General features: G+C 40.2%; 1 protein-coding gene across 3 annotated transcripts in view; it reads right to left on the bottom strand.

Annotated features, from left to right (window-relative positions):
- Actr3 (ARP3 actin-related protein 3) overlaps positions 1 to 24,737 on the bottom strand; it is a 42,823-nt gene extending 18,086 nt beyond the window's left edge. The window contains exons 1-5 of one of the 3 annotated variants that reach the window (NM_001205386.1): positions 24,663 to 24,737; positions 24,295 to 24,467; positions 7,259 to 7,314; positions 5,266 to 5,390; positions 274 to 384 (exon numbers count right to left, since the gene is read on the bottom strand). In NM_001205386.1, coding sequence (NP_001192315.1) covers positions 274 to 384; positions 5,266 to 5,390; positions 7,259 to 7,314; positions 24,295 to 24,338 — 336 coding nt within the window. In that variant the 5' untranslated portion in view covers positions 24,339 to 24,467; positions 24,663 to 24,737. Of the gene's footprint in view, positions 1 to 273; positions 385 to 5,265; positions 5,391 to 7,258; positions 7,315 to 24,294 lie in introns of all 3 variants that reach the window. The other 2 variants (NM_001205385.1, NM_023735.2) reach the window with 2 other exon arrangements.
- Positions 24,738 to 26,020: the final 1,283 nt, after the last annotated feature.

The following is a 26,020-nucleotide window of genomic DNA, read 5'->3' on the forward strand; positions in this document are numbered from 1 at the left end:
TGCAGCCAGTCGGTTTTAAGAATGACCTAGTTTTATGTAACAAAGTCTTTCAGACAAGACAACTTAAATGATTAAGTATGCTTGCTAATTACACCAGAAACATTAAAATGTTCCTTAAAAATTTTCCTAGTAGGCTAGGCATCAAGGCACAGGCCTGATAACCCAGCATTTGGGAAGGTAAGAGAGAATGATACTGAGTTTAAAGCCATCCTGAGCTTATATATCCCATGTAGAAAAAGGGGGAGTCTCCAATAAATCAGAATGTGTACTTACCAAAAGAAAGTAATGATCTTCAGGTTCTGCCCTTAAATATTTAAAAATCACTTGCTCCATAAACCTTTCCATTAAGTCCCAGTCTTCAACTATACCATGGCGAATTGGCCACTATTAAAATAAAATTCAGAAATTAAGTCTTATTAATGTTAAAAATTTGAAGCAGAGACTATTAGCTCATTAGTAGATACTAGAAAAAGATGTATTTCTTTATAACACAAGGTCATCCTGAGGCTATACATGCTTAAGTAGAAATGTACATACTTAGAGAAATGAAATTATTTTTACAATATATATCCAGGTGGTTGAAACGTAAGATGAATGTTGTCAAAAATGTTAAACTTTATCCTAATTTTCTTAATCTTTAATTATTAGCTTGTTAACTGGTATCTGTTGTATATCTAACATAGTACACACTTGGTATCTGATATGGTAACACACACTTACTGTGTTGGCTACTAAGGAGGTTGAAACACGAGGACTGCTCACAACTTTGAGAGTACTCTGGGCAACAGTGAAATGTCACCTCAAAATAATAATAGTGCAAATCAGTAAATAAAAACATTGTTAAATATATAATATTTAATACTAGAATAATAATTAAGGATTTAGGATTTACTTTAGAAAGCTAAATAGGTTTGTGTTGAATCAAGGAATTCTAGGTTATTAGTCAATCCACAAGTACATCTGTGAGGCTTAGAATTCATAAGGATACACAGGATACACACCACACCATGTGCTAGCCTAGCCTACATCTGGTTTTCAACATCAGAGTGTGCTACACTACTTCATGACACTGTTTCTTTGAAAAATTGGGTTGCCAGCTGTTGCTATATAAAAACCAAATACTGCACACATACTCCCAAATCCAGGAAGGGAGGGAGGGAGGGAGGGAGGGAGGGAGGGAGGGAGGGAGGGAGAGAAAGAAAAGGAAATAGCAATCTCTAGTTCAATCCACTGTTAACAGCTATATCAGGCCAAGCATACCAATGGGAACTGTTAACCATGAGGGAAAAGTAATTTCCTTCAAATTAAGTTGCCTTTTTATGTGGCTACTATGGTGCTTGAACCTTGCTAGCTATCTACTTAATAAACAACTGCCACATACACTCTTTTTCAAAATCTAGGTGTCACTGTAAATGTTACTGACATTTTATAAAAGGCACCAAGAAAGCTCCCTATTCTCTGTGACAGATTACCTTTCACACATTCAACACCTAAGCAGCAATGAAGGGATAACTTAGCCACAGTGTTGTCCTGAGCACCCTTGGCTGCAATACTTCAGAAGGCATGTGTGATGGTTTCAATAGGTGTGGCCTTGTTGGAGGATGTGCGTTACAGAGTGACACATGTTGAAGAGCTTTGAGGGCTCCTAGTGCTCAAGCTCCACACAGTTTGGAATCAGTGCTGCCTCCTAGCTACCTATGGAACAGTCTCCTCCTGGTTCCCTTCAGATCAAGATGTAGAACTCTTGGCTCCTCCAGTACCATGTCTACCTGCACGATGCCATGCTTCCCACAATGATGATAATGGACTGAACCTCTGAAACTGTACACCAGTTAAATGTTTGTCTTTTTAAGAGTTGCTTTGGTCATGGAGTCTCTTTATAGCAATAGAAACCCAACCTAAGACAGCATGTTATTGTGTTTTGCAAAAGAACTTCACCTTGTCTAATCCATCTACACTAACCACTCTGCTCCTGTGACACTCCATAGTGTTGATTCTTCTGACCACACCAATCTCAGCGTTCACTAGGCACCCTTCCCTTGAGCAGCAGGTAATGTCTAATATCTTTTACAGATAAAGGAAACTCAAGAGAGGAATTGAATCTACTTCACCAAATCTGTAAACTTCTACTATAATGTTAGTAATATTCCCTGTATTTATGTATACGTGGTTGTCTCTCTGTGTGTTATGTACATGTGAATGCAGGAGCCTGAGAGTTCAGAAATAAAGTGTCTTATCCCCCAGGGCTGGATTGCCAGACAGTTATGAGCAGAAGGCCCTATGAAAGAACTGTGAGCATTCATAGCCATGGGCCCATTTCTCTAGCTCCCACCTCATCCAATCTGTCATCTAGAATACACTCCTCCAGCTTTCTCCAAGACGGTGTTATGTACCCCTTTCAGTTTTCTAAGCAGAATTAAGCAGTAAATGTCTCTTCCATCTTCTGCCTCTTATCCTTTCATCTCTCCCTCCCTAAGTCAAGATATAGTATCCCATTTGTTACTCTTTCTTGATCTACCATTCACAAAGCTACATTCATCCAGCTCCACCCGACTTCTAAAACAGTGCCTCAGCAGACATCTTATAGGATGTTCCATGCAGAGCACCTCTGTTCCTCTCCACTCAAGCCTAATTAGTGCGCCTCCCAGGCTTCTCTCCTGCTGTAGACTCCCCTAGGTGACAACATTCACTGCCCAAAGTAACTGATCCCTTCCTTATCTCTTCCTTATCCATCTTGTTTCTGAACTCCAAAGCCTGCACACTGACTGTCTGGCAACAGGTGAGCTGCCTCATAGGTACTTCAAATATACTATGTATTCTCAAAAAAATAAACGTTAGCATACTTCTGATGTAGATTTTTACATTTCTATGCCAACAATAAAAAATAAGCAAGAAATAGTGGATCATGGCAAATGTACACTAAAAATGCAATCAAAAGATGAGAATACAGGAAATTTAATAGACAGCTGATTTTTCCCTCTAAGTAAATAACCAAGAAATAAGGACAAAATACATACACAAAAAGAAGGAAGTATAGGGCAGAAGACTCATGAGACTTAACTACAAAATCCAGTGGAAAGTTCTTATTTTAACCATGACCCAAACATTTACCAATTAGAAATTACTCAGAGAAATGTATTAAACTCTAACTAAAACCATGAGTTGCTGTTAACAGGCAAGTACTTTTAAATGACTAGAAAATAATTGGGGAATGAAATAACAAAGTAAGGTTAGTTACAAGATTGTAATTGCCAAAGCTGAGTGACAGGGAAGTGTGGGGTCAATATATTTTTCTTCTATTTTTATTGATTTACTTTACTGTTGTTTTGAGACAAAGTCTCACTATGCAGCTCTGACTGGCCTGGTAACTGCTATACACAATTAGAATGGCCTCAAACCTTCAAAGATCCTACCTCTGCCTCTGCCTCTGCCTCTGCCTCTCTGCCTCTCTGCCTCTGCCTCTCTGCCTCTCTGCTTCTCCTGCTTCTCCTGCCTCTGCCTCTCTGCCTCTGCCTCTCTGCGCCTCTGCCTCTCTGCCTCTCTCTCTGCCTCTCTGCCTCTCCTCTGCCTCTCTGCCTCTCTCTCTGCCTCTGCGCCTCTGCCTCTGCCTCTGGCTCCCAAGGGCTGGGATTAAAGGTGTGCACCACAAACAGCCTTTTACTTTTAGCTTTGAATTTTTCTGTAACATTTTAATGTACACATGTGAATGAACACACACACATACCCCTTTAAACTCTTTATCCCTACTAGCATTTACCTTAGTCCAGCAGTTCTCAGCCTGTGAATTATGAACCCTTGGGGGGTTGATTATCAGCTATCCTGCATATCAGGTATGTACATTATAATTCATAACTGTAGCAACAAAATATATGGTTGGGAATCATCACAACATGAGGAACTACTATATTAAAGGGTCTTAGCATTAAGGTTGAAAACTTCTGCCTTGGCCCAAGTCACAAACATCCCTTGCCATACATCATTACTTCAGAAATACACATGCCTCCCTCAAATAATTACACTTCACTATTTGAGTACTACAACAATTTCTTTATAGCCATCCTCTAAACAAGGTCTACACTAACCCTGAAGTACTAATAGCTCCATTGCATCCACAAATAACTAAATTACAGAAAGATAAGCCATAGAATAATACCACAAAGCTAAAAAGAAGCACAGCCAAAATTCAAATCCAAACAGAACTTAGGAACACAGTTGATCAAGTATATCCATGAATGTTACCTGTGGGTGGAACTGGCTCTCATGAAGCCCCTGGATTTCAGGCACATAAGCTATGCTGCTCCCTGTCTTCCTAATAAGCCCTCTTTTGTACTAGCTTCTGCCTAATGGCTGTCTGTACATCTTGCCTAACTCCAGACTCAGCTCAAGAATTTATCCCTCAAGGACTGCTAAATCCCCAACTAGACTAACAACTTCTGTGGTTCATGCCTACAACGCCCTATCCTGCTTTCCTTTCCTTTTACTCGCTTCATAATATCCCTGGGAGAGAAGTTGTTTCTTGCTACTTTCTTTTCAGCACAAAGCAAAAAACTGTAACGATTTATTTTTACATATGGTAGGGTAGTTATTCATTTAAAATTACAAAGAGAGAAAAGCACGCAGGAGGAAATGAATGCTTGGAAGTGTTTACCTTCCAAGAAGGCTGTAGAAGTGGCTGTGAACAAAGACACAGGAAGACCTGTGTTACAAGATTCGCTCTTACCTGGTACAATCAGCCACATAAACTCTCCAAGCTGCATAATGAAGACTACTTGCTTTGCTGTGTAAGTTCTATGTCAATCAAGAGACAGAAAAGGCAGGGAAGGAAAGAGGAAGAACAAGATTCCCTCATGGCTTAGAAGAAATGAGTATCTGATCCAAGAAGGAAATCTCTCTAGATGTAGTAATGCGGAGACGAAAGAACACTCATTCCCTACCAAGGGCCCTGAGAGGCTAGGGCACAGAAAAGTAAATCCACCCACTTCACTGTGTTAAAGCTAAAGGGAAAGGAGACATTTTTACAGTTAGGAAGATGAGAGCAGAGCGAGATATGGTTTTAAACTGGCTTTAAGCACCTTTAATCCTAGCACTCAAAAAGGCAGAAGCAGGCAAATCTATGAACTCAAGAGCAGCCTGGTCTACACAGCCAGTTCCAGGTGAGTTCCTGTCTCGAAAATTTTAAACCAGAAAACTCAATGTGAGAAAGCAACAAGCCCACGACAGAGTGAAACCGGCCACCGGCTGATTGGAGCCCTCTTAGAAACATACCTTTGTTGCATATGTGGGCTTTTCTATTGCTTCATCACCAATGAAGAAGTCTAGGTCATCCACGCCTTTCATCACCCTCCTCTGGGCTTGGTCACCCACTTTTGCAGACTCTTTAATGGCAATACCTTTGAAGTAAAGTAATTAGACATCTTAAAAATTTTATCTCTTCAAATGAAACAACTTTTAACTTGCCTTCTTCAATTGTAAAATGTTACTAAAAACAACAAATAAGCATGATCCAGAATACTTAAAACTCTCAACTAATGAACAAAAGCCATAGACAAAATGCCTTCTAGACACCCATACCTCAGCTTCATCTCAGGGATCAGGCCTCAAGTATCAACCCCCCAAATGTATTACTATGGGATTATTTCAGCTCCATTTCCAACAACTATTAAATTTTGATTCCAATTATGTGGCTGCATGTGTGTTACTAGGGTTTTACACATATCAGGTATATACTTCCACCAAGCTATCTACCTAGCCTTTTTAAATTTTTTACTTTTGAGACACAACTCACTAAGTTATCCAGCCAGTCTTAAACTTGGAACCTGCCTCCCTTAACTTCCCAAGTAATAAGAATTGCAGTCCTTTGCTACCAACCCTTAGCTTAGCTCTGAATCCTGTACTGCCAGAAAGATGGCTGAGTGGGTAAAAGTACTTGTTCTACAAGTCTCATGACCTAAGTTCGATCCCCAGAACCCACATGATGGAAGGAGAGAATTGACTTGTAAGAAAGTCATTCTGACCTCTACATGTATGTTATGACAACTATGCAACCATACTCAATATACGTACAATAAGTTCAAAATAAAATTGTAATCTTATAAAGTCAATATAAAGCTTAATGGATAAGCAAGAAATTAAAGGTAAATAACACTAACCAATAAAAGGAGAAAAATCTACAAAAGAACTTTTAAAAACAAGCTTTCTTTACATCTCTATTTATTCTTATCCAATGGGGATCTACTAAATTTTAATCTTAAATACAAAAAGTAATCCCTTTAACTAATTTCAGAATTCTGTGTCTATTCCCAGAGGTGAAATCTACTGGTGTACTTTTTGGAGCTGGAGCTGGCTTAGTGATTAAGAGAGCATACAGTTCACCCAGAGAACCCACATTTAGTTCTCAGCACACGGATTAATTCACAACTACTATAACTCCAGCTCTTGGGGATTGGATACTCTCCTGTGTCTCATATACACATATGGTACCCATATACACACACGGCAGATAGATAGCCTCATACACACGTGACTAAAAGTAAAACACTGTTTTAAAAAAACCTGCTATGTAATCTAATTAGGTTTTAATTTTGTGAATTCAAGTTAAGCATCTTCACTTGTTATAATTATGCAAACAGCCTTAAGATGATGGAAATCAAAAATACAAAAATAACGCTGAGGATAATATACACCTTTACTAATAAAAATACCTGTAACAATCTAAATCTACTAAAACTGTTACAACTAGCAGAATGTTAACAGAAGCAGAATAGAACAAAAGTTCCCAAAGACAATGTTAAACATAGCATGCTTATAGGATATCAGCAAACAGTGAGGCTGCTGAGTCAAGGACCACTGCTCCTCACTGAGAAATATTGGCGTTTGCATCAGATGTCTACAGGATAGGTCTTGCAAACAGTAATGGTATCCTCCAGCCAAAGGACGGTCACTTTAGCTGAGCTACTTAATAGCCAGTTACAGATACACAAAGGTAGCAGCAATATCCTCAAAGCAGAAACTATTTAATTATCAATTCACTACTGGGTTTGGTTTTGTTTTGTTTTCCTTAAAGAGATACTTAGCAGATTTGGTAAAGACCTAAAATAAATAGTTAAAAGAGTTGGAAATAAGGTTCCATCTACAGGCAATCCTGTTTCTAAATGCCTGATTCTGACATAATAGCATGCTTGATGACTTGTTTTACTTTGATAATGAAATGAGGAAAACCTTTAAATCAGCTCATCCATGGGGAAAAAGAAATACTTACATGATGGGATGATAAACTGTGGCTCTGTATTTCCAGCATATCCTAGTTTTGTATATCTGTAAAATAAAAATTTCATAAAATTTCACTAATCTCAATATGTATTCTGCAATTTTGTTAAAAAGTGAGAGTTTGTTGTATATACATATTCAGAAGTTTAGTTCACTCAGCATCTCTGCCTTGAAAACTATCTAAATCACTTGCTAGGCAATGGTGGTGTGCATCTTTAATGCCAGCACTCAAGAGGCAGAGGCCGGCAGATCTCTGTGAGTTTGAGGCCAGCCTGACTACAGAGCGAGTTGAAGGAAGGTGAGAGCTGTAACACTGAGAAACTATCAAAATCACATATATCTACAGTTCTGTTTCTTTCTGCTGTATTTGTGGACCAAATCATGGGGCTTTGCACAAGCTAGGCAAGTGCTCTATTACTAAGCTACAAACTCAAATGCCCACAACTTAAAAAAAAAAAAGTATATTATGTATGTATGAATGCATGTATATATGCACAGACGTGCACCATAATGCAGGTATGGAAGTCGGGGGATAACTTTCAAGAGTTGGGTGTCTTGTCCATCATGAAGGTCCCAAAGACTAAATGTAGATCACGATGCTTGACAGCAGGAGCCTTTACTCACACACTCTGCCTTTGTAAGTTTACTCATTTACTGTGTGTACACAAGCCACTGCATGAATGTGGAGGTCAGAGAATAACCTTCAGAGATAAGTTCTCTCTCTTTCACCAAATGGATTCAGCGATAGAAGTCTACAGGCAATCAGGTTTGGCAGCAAACATCTGCACTCACTGAGCTATCCCATTAACCACTACCACTTCCATCAACTAATAATACAGGACTATTACTACATGTGTGAAGCAACATGCAAGAAAACCTTCTCTATAAATTTGTTTGTAATGGTAAGAGACTGGAAATGTCCAAAGGGAAATTAGCAAACTACACTCAGTTTACACTGTGACTAGTATGCCCCTTTTACATACTGATTGGAACACTTTCAGATATACTGGAGTAGCTGAACAAAGCAAGTGTATAGAACAACAAGCAAAGTGTGCTATACCTACATAAAAGTGAAATAAACACAAGGGAGAAGAATAAGAACATATGAAATACATTTGATAACCTGGACACAAATTATTTCTAAAATGTACGACATAGGAATTTTGGTTGCATCTATGGGAGCAAAGCAAGTAAGACACAAAAGTGAAATGATTTTTTTAATTATATGTCATTTCACATCACTTGAGTGTTATACTATTAAAGTGACTTTTTAATGTTTTGATTCAGTATATTCATTATTAAAAATGAAAACTACAAAATTCTAATGATTAGAAATCACAATGGAGTGTTGACAACATGCTAAGAGCTATTATAAGATAGCTGTGCACACTGTTAGCTACAAGTAAGCTTGAGAGAGCCAGTCACAACCGTTTGTATTATTCCATATGCAAACTTACTAAATAGAAGCAGGTAATTTGCTGTGACATCACTAAACTCTAATAATAGCTGCAGAAAACTTTTCAAGCATGAAAAAAAAAAGCATTTCTTTTGGGATAGTCAGTCCCAAAACTAAGTTTAAAAAACTGAGTATGCCAAATACACTCAACCAATAGATATTAGGAGAAACACAGACTGTCCAAAATATGATTTTGCTTTGTCACCTAAACCTTTAAATATTTCCCACTGCCTATGCCTTTTTTTTTTTTTTAAAAAGCAAAACTCTCAAACAATACTGTTCCTTTAACAGGATGCCTAAGAAACCCTCTCAGTGCTCTGATAGTGTTAGCCTCTGGAACCACAGACCTGCTGACAGCTGCTGAAGAGCTGGGCTCATCTCGTGCCACTAGCCTCTATTATCCCTACTCTGACCACATGTGATGACTGCCCTCAGCCCTCAACACAACCGCTACTCATCTTGCAAAATTCAGGTTATGTATCAACTGCCTCTGGCTCAAACTTTCACAACTTCTCCAGACAACCAACTGCCTCTATATTTTTAATAATTTCTGACTGTAAAAAAGTTAACTGGGCTCTCATAAGGGATAAATCAAATAGCATGGTAAAGTATTTATTTACCACAGTATCTGACATAGTACACACAAGTAGCTATGCTAATTCTACATTCCACACATTCTCTTCATCCTGTCTACTCCTTACAATATCTTAAATCACATACATGCCTTAAGTTTTAAATGTATACAATTATGACAAACTTACCATTTTATAAGCCTATTGAGACTCTTATATTGCAGTTTATATTTGATACCCTTTTACAACAAAGTAGTATTTTATTCTTCCAATCCAAAATGTATTACTAAAGTCAAATCTCTATGTGTGTATGCATCGTGGGTGGGGGAGCCTGGGGTACAACAGAACTCCCAAATAGCTGGAAGTGAACATTTCTGAACTGTCCACAGGTCTGCAGACAGTAATCAGAAGTGCTCACATACATAAAAACCACCACAAATTGATGGACATGGTCCTCCCATGGGGATCCCATCAGAAATAAAATTACAACATTAGCCGGGCATGGTGGCTCATGCCTTTAATCCCAGCACTCGGGAGGCAGAGGCAGGCAGATTTCTGAGTTCGAGGCCAGCCTGGTCTACAAAGTGAGTTCCAGGACAGCCAGAGCTATACAGAGAAACCCTGTCTCAAAAAAAAAAACAAACAACAACAAAAAAAAAGATTACAACATTAAATTTGAACATTACATTGAGAGTCCAGGTTATTAGTAAGCTGTCTATGCAATGGTTCTCAACCTTCCTAATGTTGTGATCCTTTGATACAGTTTCTCATGTTGGGCTGACCCCAACCATAAAATTATTGTTGCTGATATTCATAAATGTAATTTTGCTACTGTTATGAATCGTAACGAATATCTGTCGTGTAGGATATCTGATCTGCGATCCTGTGAGGGTCAGCACCACAGGTTGAGGAGCACTGCACTAAAGAAGTGGACCAATGGTATACTTCTCCTCTGCTGGGGAAATGGAATGGAGTACATCATATGACACGGAGGACTTGTCTAATACAAGATAACCTCAAACTGTATGAGCCCAAAACCCTCAAACAGATGTCCTGCTTTCAAGTCTGGGATTCCTACAAGGCAGATGAGAATAATCTCTACAAATCGCTGCCTAACCCAAAATCTTAAAATGATAATCTACTGCCTACAAGATAAGAATATGAATTTCCTTCAATTTCTCTAAGATTACTCAATTGTAAGAGTTAATAAAGTCCCCACCAAATTAAAACAAAAAAGAGGGGGCTGAAGAGATGAGTCAACAGTTAAGAGCACAGGTTGTTCTTCCAGTGACCTGGGTTTGCTTCTCAGCACCTATAGAGCAACTTACAAGCATCCCTAACTCTTATACCAGATGATCCAACTCTCTTTGGGCCTTGGAGGGCACCAGGCTCACATGTGGTGTATAGACATACACACAGACAAAATGCCCATAACACACTAAATAAATAAATAAATAAATAAATAAATATTTTGAAAACTGGATTGGATCCGCTCACTCCTTGAGCTGAGCAGAGTATATAACCAGCTGTACATTCGGTCCTGTGTAAATTCCTCATATGAAAGACAATCCCAAAGCTGTGAGCCTTCAGAGAAAGACTGACTACTAGCCTTGCTTCTATGAAATAAAGAATATTCTTGTATCTTATAACAAGGAAGAATCACGAGAAACATGAAAATTCCAAGAACATGTTAAAACTGGTTAGGTTTAAATAAAAAAAAAAAAAAAAAAAAAAGAAAAGTATCCTACATATAAAAAAGACCACTGAAGAAACAAACAGCACAGTGACCGTGATAAAGAATCAGGAAATCTGAATGCATTCTGCAAGCAGGGAGTCAGAAAAAGAGAAAGACTAGAGCCCAGTTAGCCACGTTTTAGCATGTTCACTAGGTAATACAATCACCAGTCAGTTGGGGGCATTTTCCTCACTCTGGGCTCACTAGCAATTTTACTTAATATAGTAGTTTGTGCCTTTTTGATTTCAAAAGCATCTCATAACAAATAACATACTTGAAAATACCAGTGCTGGGTGGTGGTGGCGCATGCCTTTAATCCCAGCACTCGGGAGGCAGAGGCAGGTGGGTTTCTGAGTTCGAGGCCAGCCTGGTCTACAAAGTGAGTTCCAGGACAGCCAGAGCTATACAGAGAAACCCTGTCTCGAAAAACAAAACAAAATAAAAAAACAAAACAGAAAATACCAATAGATTATAAACGTGAAACCACCTAAAGGAATATGGATCATACTTTAAAATGGAATGGATTAAAATGAGCTGTGATAAAAGCCAAAGAACAATCAATATATTAATATTCTGAACACAGCAGATGATTCAGAAAGGGCAGAGCATTAAGTGGTGGTGGTATGGGCCTGTGACCCCAGCTCCACTTGTCTCCAGATAAACTTGTGAAGGCTGAGAATGAGCCTCAGTGGTAGTAGATTTATACATATGAACCAGACCTTGGGGTTCAATCCCCAGTATTACAGAGGGAGTTAGGAAGAGAGACTAGGATGACACTAGTTTTCTTTCAGCATTTCCCAGACTGCACAACACAACAAACACAAGGTCATAGCACCTTAGAATGGAATGTATTCATTCACCCCACTGCATCTGTGAAACCCATTTTCTAAAATTTCTTAGCAGCTGAAAGCCTATGAAAAACCTGCTTCTATCCTTACATAGCATGGTATATTGTATACAATTTTACAATCCAGCTGGAAGTCAAAGATGTCTACAGATTAATCCCAGTACAACCTCCTGTTAAATAAAAAGCTCAGTTTCCACTGTTTTCTCTTTATTCTATAACCAAACTCAAAAAGTAGAGTCCACAATTAAGAACTTTAGAGTAAGAATGCCATAGCTAATTTACAGGAGAGCTTGAAGCAAATATTAGCTGGAAAAACAAATCACTGCTTAGCAAGCTTTCTACTCTACAACTCCAAGCTTTTTCTCTCTACCTGCAAGTAAATGATCAAGCTTACACAAAAAGCCTGGTAGAATACTGAGAGAAAATCTGAACCCTCAGTCAACAGAGACACCACTATTCTAGTTCCTTCAAGTTCAATTCTTGGAATCTGGGAGGAACTTAGGATCAAAAGGACACAGGAGAGACACGAACAATGGCCCACTCCAGAAGCTTAGTATGGGGAGGTTGGAGCAGAAGGTTCTTGAATTTGAGGCCAAGTTGATGATCAGAACTAGTCTCAGGCTAACCTATATTACCCTAGCAAGGACAACCACCAAATGAATGAATGAATGGATGGATGGATGGATGGAAGGAAGGAAGGAAGGAAGGAAGGAAGGAAGGAAGGAAGGAGATGCTTCTACCATTTGAAGTTTAGATCCTGATCCTATACACATCAATAATGATAGACTGTAAGATCACAGAAATAGACTTCTAATCTTTTTATGTAAGTTCACAAGGCTCTCATAAAATTGTAAGTAACAATAGACAGCACTTCACTTTCCAAGGATCAGTGAATTTCCCTCCCCAAATGACTTGTCTTCCGTACACCTCCTTACATGCTGTTAAGACCTAGGCGTTAATATTTTACCCACATGCCTCTATCCATTCCTGGAATAATCTCTTCCAAAATTCCCAATCCATAAGGCAATACTTGTCCAACATTACAGATCACGGCAGTAAATACTTCCCCCCATGAAAGCCAATCACAAAAGGCTACAAATTTACATTTCCAATGCTATACCAAAAGTCCCCCATAGCCACCCACCCCCACTCCCCTACCCACCCACTCCCCTTTTTTGGCCCTGGCGTTCCCCTGTACTGGGGCATATAAAGCTTGCGTGTCCAATGGGCCTCTCTTTCCAGTGATGGCCGCCTAGGCCATCTTTTGATACATATGCAGCTAGAGTCAAATTTTATGCTTCTATTTTTTGTGAAATCCCAAAAGTTGATAAAAGGACAGAAAGTGAATCAGAAAGAATATGCCAAGTATTGAGGCCAGAAGGAATGACTTGCTAGTGAGCCCTGAGTGAGGAAAATGCTCCCAACTGATGATTGTAATACCTAGTGAACATGCTAAAAACTACTCAAATGTAAGCCTTTACACATCACAGCTAACAGGTCTGATCTCTGATCTCATTGCCTAGGTATATGAAGCAGTGCCTGCCATACAGCATGCACTGTATCTTTTCTCGCATTTCCTTAGCTTTTCTGCTGTAGTGGGTGCTTTAATTTTTTTCCTTCCAAAATCTAATTTCCAATCCCAACTGACAGGAACCACTTGTGAGAATTACGTCTTGGTAGGAGGTAAAACTTCAGTCTTGTATGAGAGGAAGAGACACTAACTCATCACACATCAGGGACAAACTCTCCAATACATGCTCTAACTCCAGCTAGTGTGATCAGAACTTAGAATCCTGAGTGTAGCAAGGGCTCAGCTTAGGGCTCATGCTGTTCTGCAGCACATCTCTGTCTGGACTCTCTTTTGTTCCTGCACTCAGTTCCTGGACTCTTTTCTTTTTACAGTCTTGGAGTAATTTTGTTATGTATCCAAAGTGTCTACAGCAAAACTAAGGTATGTTTCTTTTGATTCTTCTTAGTCTTCCTAACAATTTTAAATTTTATCTCCCCCTTTGAAAAGCTCAATCTTTTTTTTTGTTTTACAAATGGCTTTTGCTATTGCAAAGGAACCTGACACAAAGTGAGCAGGGTCATTCACACATACTGACAAGGACAGTCACAGGATAAAAGAATTCAGCTTTAAAAGACAATTTTCTAAAATCTATACAGCAGATTAGATTGCCTTTTTTTTGTTGTTTGTTTGTTTGTTAGTTTGTTTTTGTTTTTTGAGATAGGTTTTCTCTGTGTGGCCCTGGCTGTCCTGGAACTCATTCTGTAGACCAGGCTGGCCTAAGGTATTCTAGAGACAATAAAAGTTTCAGTCATTACTAATTATTTGCTGTTTCATTTCAACTACACAATCATTATTTCAGAGCCACAGAACAAGGCCTCAGAGTCTAGTTAACTTTTCTTTACCCAAAGAAGTGCATTTTCCTAAATTCAATGATTTATCTTACTAGATTTTGTATGGTGGCTGACAATAAAGGACCGATAGGACCTCAGGTGTCCCAAGCTAGCCTTAAACTCACTGTGCAGCCAAGGATGACCTTGTACTCCTAACCCTTCTGCATTCCCACAGTGCTGGGGCTATAAGTGTACTCCACCTCACACTCAGTTCCTTTTCAATGCACAGTAGATACTTTCAAACTCAAACTGCAAAAATAGAGTCCCTTTCCTTTTGACATTTAACTAATAAAAATTATTTCCCTAACTGACCTATCTAAAATTAATCTGCAACTGTCAACATGTTCACTAGACACAGTATTTATTCTCAGAATACTGAAGTGAACCATACACAATTCCTCATTTAATCTGCAGTGTAATTGGTCACTATAACCTTTCTACACATTGCATGTTTATACGTGTAGGCATAACGGTATTGTGTACTGTGTAAAGATTATACTTGCATTATTCTGTCCCCATGTCTTGTTGCAATCAGGACATGGCATTGCAATGCTTATTCTAAGCAGCTGCTATTTTGAAGTTTGAATAAACATTGCTTCCCACTTATTCTCTGACTTGTCAATAAAAGCTGATCAGCCAATGGCTGGGCAGAAGAGAGACTAGGGCTGGACTTCTCTGCCAGCCAGGAGAAGACAGACAAGGGGAGGATGAGAGAGAGGATTCACCAAGAGGAAGGGGTCTGGAGAGACATCGTGGGGAAAAAAGACCTGAACACCTGAAGCCCAGAGAGCCAGACCAATACTAAAATGCAAGTATCTTGGGGATTTTGGCTGGGAGGTAGCCAGATTAGTTTAGAGGATTAGATTATTAACTGCCCAGTTATGCCAGTTGCCATAAAGCTTGATTAAATAAATCTTATAGTCTCAGTCTCATTCATTTGAGTTAGCCAGAAAAATCATCAACATCAAAATGCTTTTACAATACTAAATTTAGTAGTTCTACAGATAATTATTTTTTAAAGGATGGATGCTTTAAGAATAATTCTCTTTAAAACTGTATTAAAGATTTAACCACTTACTAAATACAGTATATTCCTGAACAATTTCTGGAAGGACTGTACCTTGGAGCTCAAACTCTAGATCAGTGATTCTCAACATATGGGTCATGACTCCTTTGGAGGCCAAAGGGCCCTTTCACAGGGGTCACATATCAGCAGCTATCTTGCATATCAGATATTTACAATTCATAACAGTAGTAAAATTACACAGTTATGAAGTAGCAGCGATGTAATTTTATGGTCAGGTCACCACCACAAAAAGGGAACTGTATTAAAGAGAGGCAGCCGTTAGGAAAGCTGAGAACCACTGCTCTAGATCTACTCAATACCTCAGAATCCTTACTTTTAAAATACAAATACACAAAATGTATCTATTTCTGTAAGGAATAGCTATCTCAAAAACAAACTTACAAAGGAGCTTAAAATGGCTGATTTCCACAAACCACTCAACTTCTGTGGTTACTTGAATGAAGGAGAAAGGTGCTAACAGGAGATGTGGTCTTGTTGGAGGAGTGTCACTGGGGGCAGTTCTAAGGTTTCACCACACCCACTCAGAGGTAATGCCTGCTTGCCCTCCCCCACTACAGTCTCCAGTGCAGTGCTCAGCTCTATGATTAATTCTATGTGAATAATTAGGTACTTCACTTAAATCTTTTAAAAGAAAAATTCATTACAATTTGTCTTAGGGTTTCTATTCCTGCACCAAACATCATGACCATGTAGCAAGTTGGGGAGAAAGGGTTTATTCAGCTTACACTTCCAACTTCCACATTGCTGTTCATCACCAAAGGAAGTCAGGACAGTAACTCACACAAGGCAGAACTTGGAAGCAGGAGCTGATCAGGAACCATGGAGGGTGCTGCTTACTGGGTGCTGCTTACTGGGTGCTGCTTACTGGCTTGCTTCCCCTGGCTTGCTCAGCCTGCTTTCTTATAGAACCCAGGACCACCAGCCCTGGGGACAGCACCATCCACAACTGGCTAAGGCCCTCCCCTCTTGATCACTAATTGAGAAAATGCCTTACAGCTGGATCTCATGGAGGCATTTCCTCAAGGGAGGCTCCTTTCTCTGTGATAACTCCAGCTTGTGTCAAGTTGACACACAAAACCATCCAGTACACAGTTTCACTTAATTTATGAAAGTAATACAAAGTAAATAAATTCTTTAAAAAATTGCTTACGAGACACGTTATATTTACTTAAAATAATTTCTAAACTTTAAACAACCAAGTATTTGTTCTCTGGTTTGGTTTAGATTAATACTAAAAACATAGTTTACATTTTCACAGTTTAAAAATTAAGCCTAAATGTAAGGTCTTTGTATCCCAAATTCCTCGTCTTAAAAACCCTTTGTTCATAGTTAACACTGGGACAATGCATAGTGTTGTAGTTTCTTAAGAGGTGGAAACAAAAATATATTATCTTTTAAAAAGAAAGCAAAAGGATTTAGGAAGAAAATGAAGGAATGTTCTGAACCAGCACATCTCTGTATGTTCAGGTACCTGGGTAAAAGAAGACACAGTACACAAACTCATTGCCACTCCTTTACTGGTTTCAAGGAACTGGTATGAAAAAGCTAATAAGACAATAATAAAGAAAATAAGACAATGGATCGAGACTGATTTGGGAGAAAAACTCTAAAACAACAACAACAACAAATCATTAAAATTTCACAAAATGCCTCTTGAGAACAAAAGAATGTCATCTGTCTTTTTTGCTCCAGTGATTATTATAAAATGGGTTTTTTTTAGTTTGTGTGTGTGTGTGTGTGTGTGTGTGTGTGTGTGTGTGTGTGCCTTAGGATGTAAAGGCCCACATAGGTACACAACAACCAAATACAAAGTATTTGTAATCATCACTTTTTTTCTAAAGAACCAAATTTATAACAGTAACATCACCTATCTTACACTGCCTAACTCATGAATATTTAAAGACCTGGTGAGTGAGAGTGCATTTTGTAGTGTTGTTAGCATTTAACTGTTTGTTCTTGCTTCTTTATGCATGTGGCTATATAGACAGGTAGTGTCATTAAAACCCTAACAAGTTCCAATAGAATTACACACACTGTAAGCTTTCATTAACTAGAGGAATTCTGTTGCAGAAAATGTTACTGGAAGCTACATTTTAGCCATTCCACACTTCTGCCTCCAGGCTAACATTTTCACCATTGCCACTGGTTGGGGAGTGGGATTTGGCCCAACTGTAAAGATATTCCCCTCCTCTTACAACACAGGACTAAATAGAATGATGACTCACAAGCCACGTGCTGGCTCCCTCACTCCCACCATGACATTCCAGAAGCTATTTCACACTGTGTATATAAGAAGCACTGATGATACTCAATCTCTCTATTCTTTTCTTCTTCAATTCTCATTTCATTAGCTTCCGTCTACAAACTGCTACCATAACTTCTCAATGTCTCTCTGACTTAGGGAAGTGCATATTTCTTATTCCGCAAGGAGATGTCCAGCTACAGATAGCATTACAAATACAACTATTCCATTTTACTGGGGTTTTTTTGTTGTTGTGGGTTTTTTTTCAACATTTATTTATTTGGTGTGCACCATCAGGTTAGGTTAGGTACAAGTGCTTCACCTACAGAACCATCTCTCTGTTTCCAAATGTAAAGAGTCTTAAAATTAATTCCTAGGCAAAAGAGATTGTCCACTAGTAGAGGCTCTTGCTGCCAAGCCAAGGCATCTGTATTTTTTTCCTAGGGTCCACATGGTAGAAGGAAAAAACCCAATTCTTCAAAGTTGTCCTCTGATGTTTACACACCTCCGCACTTCACAAGCCCCCCCCCCCAAAAAAACAAGTTTTGTTAAAAACAAAACAAACAAAAGCCTAACTCCTATATTGTCCTAATCACTCAAGGTCACGATCTTGAAATCCTCATTCTTCTATCTACAACCCTAATCCCAAACCCTAGCAGTACATCCTTCCATCCTCTTAAAAAAGCAAAAACCACCGACTGCGCCCAGAACTACAGCAGGCAAACCAAGGTCTGTGTGAGATAAGAAAATAATCACAAAACATGATATTCTTTTTCTTTAAAACCTTTTAATTCAAAGAGAGAGTGAGTGTGTGTGTATGAGTGAGTGCTAACTGATGATTATAACTGCAACAAACCATGATAAAAATAAATAAGGTAGCTGGGCAGTGGTGGCGCACGGTTTTAATCCCAGCACTTGGGAGGCAGAGGCAGGTGGATTTCTGAGTTCGAGGCCAGCCTGATCTACAGAGTGAGTTCCAGGACAGCCAGGGCTATACAGAGAAACCCTGTCTCTAAATAAATAAATAAGGGAGAGAAACCCTGTCTCGAAAAACCAAAAAAAAAAAATTGCTAAATCATGTGAGAAAAATAAGGTCTCCTGGACTTCAAGTGTCCAAAGCACTTCTATGTCAAAGGTCCTTTTATGGCAGAACTTGAATTAAATTCAAAACACTTGACCAGAGTCCTTGTAAGCCATACAGAAACAACATGCAACTGTGAAAGGGAAGGTACAGAGAAAAGCAGCAGTCTTTTAAACTTCTTCCTTCACTCCATTCCTATCACCAGTAGCCAACAGCAAAATTGTACACTACTATATAATACCCACCAGCAAAGCTGCTGTTAAAATAAATAAATAATTTTTAAAAATCATGTAGGAAATAGGGCATATTAGCTCATATTTGCATTCCCCACTCTTAGGAGACTGAGATGGGAAGACTATCCTGAATTGGACCACACATAGTAAGCTCCTGACACCTGGTCTCAACAAACAAGAACAGAATCATCTATGAAGCCCGTTGGAACACATAGTGGTAGTCCCAATCCTTAAGACTCCATGCACTGTGTATAGAGTAGCTACTCTGATGCAGTTTTTAAAAACCATACTTACTAGGCGTGGCAGTGCAAGCCCAGCACGTTAATGTTTGCTCAAGAGGTGGAGACAGAAGTGCAAGGCCGCCCTGGGCTACAATGGAACTCAGTATCAAATAAATAAACAAATAAATAAAACAAAGAACAAAACTAATTCCTATTCCTAATTCCTGTTCACATTCATTCATTGTTAAAATCAGGAGCACATTCAATACAGATCAGAGTTGCTGCTATACACCAAGTCCTGTTCCTCTACCCTTCCTAGATGCAGTCCTACTACATTCCACTCAGTAAATGATCTTATTATTATTCAGAATTTGGATTCCCTAATTCCCTATAAAGTAAAATTCTTTAGCAACCAAAATTTTGCTGAAATATAAAATCTGGTACTCAGTAGATACTGGATAAATGTTAGTTCACAGTGTACAATATAAACTCACATTTTGTTATCAAACAGCCCAAAACTCATAAAGGAGGCCAGCAGCCACTCTTCCCACCAACACTATGCACAAACACACTTTTCCTTCCTTTCTTTTGTAAAATACTCTCCTGTGCAGCTAAGCAGCTCCTTAAAAAGAAAGCTCAAATCTGACAGTCATTACATCTTGCTTGACTTCCTGACCACAAGCACTGCAAACCTGGAAACCAGCTACTACTATCTGAAAAGCACCCATTTAACATTTGATTAACTGCCAGTATCAGCTGGTTGTGGCGGCTCACAACAGTAAACCCAGCACTCAAGAAACCGAGGGAGGAGAATCACTGTGCCGTCAAGGGCAGCCTGAGTTGCGTGGTGATTTCCACTACTCATCACGACAATGAGCATCCGCCAAGCAGAGTTGTGTGGACAGAGGGGTATACTGTGGGACACTAGAGCTTTTACTACAAGACGCTTTCTAGGCTTTGTCTTATTGTGTTTGTTTGTGGGATTTTTTTGTTTTGTTTTTGAGGGAAGGCTACAAGGGTGGAGGGCAGATACAAGGGGACCTGAGATGAGTGAAACTGGGAAACATGATATGAAACTCACACCCTTAAATTTTTTAAAATTAGAATTAAAATTCATGAAGGCAGAAGGTATTAGACATTTTTATTATAATTCCAAGAGTGGCTGGCCTACTGGGAAGTATGAAGTAAACCTCGACCATCCTCAAGTAACTAGCGAATCAATTAATCCCTCTCCAACCCAAACTACTGAAATCATCAAAAACTTCAGTGGTTGGTCCTCTGGGCTCCACGTTACTGCACCCAGGCAAGTGGTTTAACCTGGAACTTAAGTTTCTTATCTACATAATGCAAACAACCCTGAACAAGGTGAAGGGAAGGCCAGGAGCTGAAGCACAGCACTTGCCACAAGTGTTGCACATGGCTCTCACGAAATGGTATTTCCTGAAAAACCTGAGTCTCTCTCTCTTTTTTTCAGGAACAAGGAAATAGTCTAAAAATTAAGATCTTTAGGAAAAGAAAATCTCAAGAAAGACAAAAAATTTTCACTAGTTAACTGAATCAAATTCATAAGGCTAGGATTATTTTTGCAATATTACTGTAATCAAGAATTAAGTTGGATTAATTTTACTAACAGATGATGTATGCAGTTCTATGAAAGGGAACTCTCAAGGAACCCCACAGGCCTAAATTCAGAACTTAGTCCAAGCACCTACTCCACCACCTACTAACTAAAAAAAAAGCTGTCACAAGTTAAATAAGATAGAACAAGTTAAAATCCTGGCCATCAGGTTCACCAGTAGCCAGACTTTTCCCTCTGATCTTGAAAATAAAAATCCTAAACTGTGTTTAACAATAAACCTTAAAGGTCACTAGACACAATGCATCCCAAAGTCAGTACGAGTACTTCAACTTGAAGCTGGCGAGCAGGAAAGACACTAGCAGGAGAGTCTGAAGAACCTGACTTCTCCATAGCAGCAGTCTGTGATCCAAACACACACAAGTTACCAATAACAAGAACCTTAATGAATTTTTGTTATCCAGATAGTATGAATGTTCCTGCCTTTTAGATGTTATAACACATTATGAAGAGAATCCAAGCAACAAAGTTGAACTTCACAGGCAGGCCTTCATTCACCCATGGCTTCCCACTACGCTCAAACTCATCCTGTCTTTAACTTCTAGGACCCGGCCACAGGGTAGATTATAAAGCTCAACTTTCATCAAAGCCAACAAAAGTATTTGTGCTTTACAGTTGGAAGATGCTTAAAAAAAATAGATCTGAGAAATTCTGTAATTTATTTAACTATATCCAAGACTTGTAAAATAAGACTATATATTAACCTGTTATTTAATCACTGGAAATAAGCCACCAAAGCAGTTTCTGAGTGAAAACCAGAATTCATAAAGAGAGAAAAGAAAACTCCATACTGCATTGTTGCAGAAACGAAGGAGACAGGCAGAAGGAAACTCCCTTCGGATAACTCTATTTACAGAAGCATTACATCCTTTTAAAGCTTTAAAACTTGCTTTTCTCATGGCTGCTCCTCAGCCGGTTGGACTGGGGTCTGAAGCAGAGCCTTGTGCATGCTGATGAGGCACCTTCCCCTCAGCTACATTCCCAAGCCTACATTTTGTTTTGAAGCAAACAGCTCTCTGAGCAGGAATTTTATTCTACAATACAGACCAAAAAGTATGTTGACCTGATACAGATATGAAGTGTTCCTTTCTTAATTCATTAGGTATTTGAAAAAACTTCATGATGTGAACCTAGGTCATGATGATGAATTTATGCTCTAAGTTTCTTAATTTAAAGTTCTGGAATTAAACCTCATGTGTCCTAACATTTCCAGTTTGTAAGATCACCATCAAGTTTAACACACTACCCCTTTTTGCAATTCTTTAATGAGTTGGGATGGGCAACCTGTAAATGTTCACTTACTCTAGAAGCGTAATTGTAGTAAGACCTAAGAGTAAGTGCAATGGTGCTGGGGCGGGGGAGGGGGCCACAAACTAAAGGGACACCTTTTGCGTTTGGGAAACAAGTTATTTCAGATGTAAAACTCCCTGCCAGTCATTCTTGTACATGCTATTTATCTTGGGCACTGAGAGAAGACTTTCCTAACAAAGCTCAAGTATGACTTTCTAAGTTGTTATCTTGAATAGCCAAACAAACATGGGGGTAAACACACACACGCGCGCGCGCGCTTCAGAAGCAAAATAAAGAAAAATTGGGAAATCCAGACTGTGAGCAAAGGTAAAAATACTGAACAGAGAATGTGACTTTAATCATTTTCATCCATATATAAATAAATGACTGTCCAGCTAAGCTCTCCTTGTAAGGTGAGATCAATATAGTAATGTAATGATTTAGTAATTGAGATATGACACAGAAATAGCCTAGGTATAAGTTGTACCACTTTTCCTGGCCACTCCAAATGTGTTCTTAATTCAAGGTTGCCCTTTAAGAAAAAAGGTCACTTAGGGACAATTAAGTTCAAGTACCAAATACTATTCATTCAAAAATAACCAAAACTGCATTCCAAAAGAGGAAAATAGATACATAAAAAGAATAAAAAGACAAATCCTACTTAAGCAGCCATGGCATTATTTATAAGGTGATCAGTGACTATGTGGTTCTACTGACAGTGATTTCTAAAGCATGAAAGTACAACATAGCACTATCTGTCACTTCAATACAATACACTTGAAAAGTCCTATTCACTCTGGCTAATTCTAATTTTTAAAATGGCTCTAACATCCAACAACTGATCAATTAAACTACAAAAGGATAAACTTAAACACATACACAGAAACACTTCAGGGAGGTGACACTGGATTAAAAGAAAACCTAACTTTAATAAAATGTCAACTAAGAAAATACATAGAAATTCCAAGACTAGACTAGTGTTTTCCAAGAAAAAAAAAGTTTTCTGTTGTTTCCAGCTGCCTGACAAAATTACAAATAAAGGCAGAAGAGTTTTAACTAGTGTGGAGGGAAAGAAAAGGCATCGCTTAAATAACTGTGGTAGGGAGAATAAGAGGAAAAAGGTTGGCAACTATCCTCAAAACCACTGATGTATTTGGGGGATTCGAGATCAGACAGGCCTCTTCCTCCACCAAGGATTTCAACGTAGAACATAAAAAAATGTACAGTCTTCTCTCTAGGTCACTACCCAGAGCAAGTTGTAACTCTTGACAAGGTTCATTAATACAAAACCACTACTTTAAAGTCATTTTAGTCAACCACACTACTATCAGAAACAATTACTTTAAATCAAACACATTCCTTTATACCCCCTTTCAGTTTTCAAGACACAGTCACAAAACGAACGTGAACAAACGTTTAGGTTCCAGGGTGCGTCCCTTCTCTCCCCTCTGTCTCCCTCCGTGGACACACAAGAACATTTTTTTTTCTAGTTCAGACATATTGATACCTACCACTCATAATGTACTCTTTATGCAACCTGCTTAATTTTGAAAGTTCTAATAAGACGTGGTAACGTTCGAGACGAAAAACTACCTTATAAGGCTATAAAAGACGGAAAGCAGGAAGCGGCTTTGACAAAACTAAGGAAGTTGCAGCGCGCTTGCTCACCAAGGGACTTTTTTGAGGCAAGAGCTATAACCCCCGTGAGATCCTCCTCGCTGGAACTGACTTGGTTCAATGGGTAGTGGGAGATGGCTACGAATGGGTGTGGGCGGAAACCAGGCGGCGCGTGGGTCCGCTGCAAAAGCCCCCCATGCTAGCTTCCCATTTTCACAGCCTGGTTCGTCGCTCTCCCCACCCACACGCCCTAAGAGATCGAGAGTTGTCACCGCGATCTTGCAAAATCTGCAAGGAGCGCTTCTCTCTCTCTCTCTCTCTCTCTCTCTCTCTCTCTCTCTCTCTCTCTCTCTCTCTCTCTCTCTTTTCCTTGCTCCTAGGTCTGGAGGTCCTCGGTGGGTGCCCTGCTTCACAGGCAGCAAAGGGGAGAGAAGGGAAAGGACAGCCAGGTGGGCCAGACGGCCTCCTCGGAAAGGAAGGGCCTGGAAAAGATCTCTGTCCCGGGAGGCTCCCGGCACCACCCCTCGCCAGTCTGGCCGGCTCCCCCCATTCATCTCCCTCCTCCGCCCGTCCCCGGCCTCAGTCTCCCCCACCCCGAAGACCCGCCGTACCCCGTGCCACAGTCCACCACACAGGCCGGCAGCCGTCCCGCCATCTTCCTCCTCGCCCGCCGCTGCCGTCCGTTCCGTGCTGCTGAGAGGCCGGGGAGCTAGAGATGGGAGCTGGCTGACCATGCACCGGCCCGGGCCGCCCTCGGTCGGGAGGGAGGGAGGAAGGGAGGGAGCTGTGGGAAGCCCGAGCAGGAGCGAGTGAGCAGTCGGCTAGTACTTCCGCAAGCCCAGCAGGCTGGCCGGCCGGCAGGCTGGCTGTCCCCGCCCTACCCTGCCGCGGCCTCCTCCTCTACCCCTCCGCTCTCCGCCCTCCTCCTCCTCCTCCTCGCTCCCGCCCCCACCCTACAACTTCTTCCCCCTCGCACTGCCTTTCCGCGGGGAGCCAAGATGGCCGCCGCTGCCGACGCCCCGGCCAGGCCAGGCCCCAGGCCGCGATCGCTCCCACTTCCGGTTCCGGGTGGGAGGAGCGAGCACGCGCGCGCGTGCGTGCGATGTACTGTGCGGCCGCCCGGCCCCGGCTCCCTTCCGGATAGCCAGAAAGTCCACTTTGGGTTTTCAAATAGCTGGAAGCCCAGAAGCCAAGCTGAGCTTGAAGGGGGTCCAGAAGCGGCTACGCATGCGCAGTGGCGCGCAGCTGTGGGTCGCGGCTCCGCTTCCGACTTGCGAAGATTCCAGTTCGCATTTTCTGGCCGGTGGCAGCCCAGAAGTCAGGCAGTTATTTAGTTAGGAAGCTGGCTTTTGGTGGTGGTGGGTGTTGAGTGTGTTTCTTCTCTGCTAACTTGAGCCATGGGCAGGAGGCTTTCTACTGTGGGGTGAAGGGCTAATTGGAAACGTGGTCAGCGGCATGTCCCCATAATCGCTGTAGGTGAGCAGTCAGAAAAGGGATGTGTCCTGAGATTTATGTCAGTTATACTATTGCATTGTAGTTTGCAAGCTCCCCAAAATGGTGGGCCTTTGCTTTTAAGACAGGCAAGGATCCAAGACGTTAGGTTGAACAATAACAAACCCACCTTCTTCAGGGTTTGGGGATTCCTGTGTGTCTTCCAAGAAAGGCAAGTGTTGGATCAGTGACATGGCTTAGCAGGTAAAGATGCTTGCACTCACTAACCTGAGTTTGAGCCCTTGGAGATCCACATGCTGGAAGGAATGAAAAGACCCCCACAAGTTGTTCTTTGATTTTGCGCACATCCTCCCCCTCATAAGAAAATATAAAACAAAAATTAAAAAATCAAGTTTCCCAGAGGTTATGCTCTACATAGCCTGTACAAATGGCCTTTATTTGGGTTTTGGGGTGATGATAAACTTCTTTCAAGAGTAGTGAGATTATCTCCGGCCTTTAAGAAAGGCCAGTGTCCCAGAGGTTGTGTTCTACAAAATAGACTCTGTGCAGGTGGCCTCTATTCCGGTTGAAGTGACAATGAATTTCCTTCTGTGGAGTGCTGTTAACGTGATACCAACTTTTTCTAGTTGGAAAAAAAAAGAAAAAGAAAAAGAAAGAAAGATGAGAAAAAGATATGTATTTTTTTACATCACAGACTTAAAAAGTAATACTTTTAAAACTTGAATACATCAGAGTAACATAGAAAGCTTAAAGTATGTTGCTGGGTCATCTCCCAGGGGATTAGGCAAAATCAATGTGCAGTAGAACCTGAGAATTTACTTTCTCATCAGCAGGAACCTGGAAAGTTAATAGCTTTCCTTCCCAACAGGCTTGTCTTTTATTTAT

Source organism: Mus musculus, chromosome 1, assembly GCF_000001635.26.
Source record: "Mus musculus strain C57BL/6J chromosome 1, GRCm38.p6 C57BL/6J".
NCBI classification, from domain to species: Eukaryota; Metazoa; Chordata; class Mammalia; order Rodentia; family Muridae; genus Mus; species Mus musculus.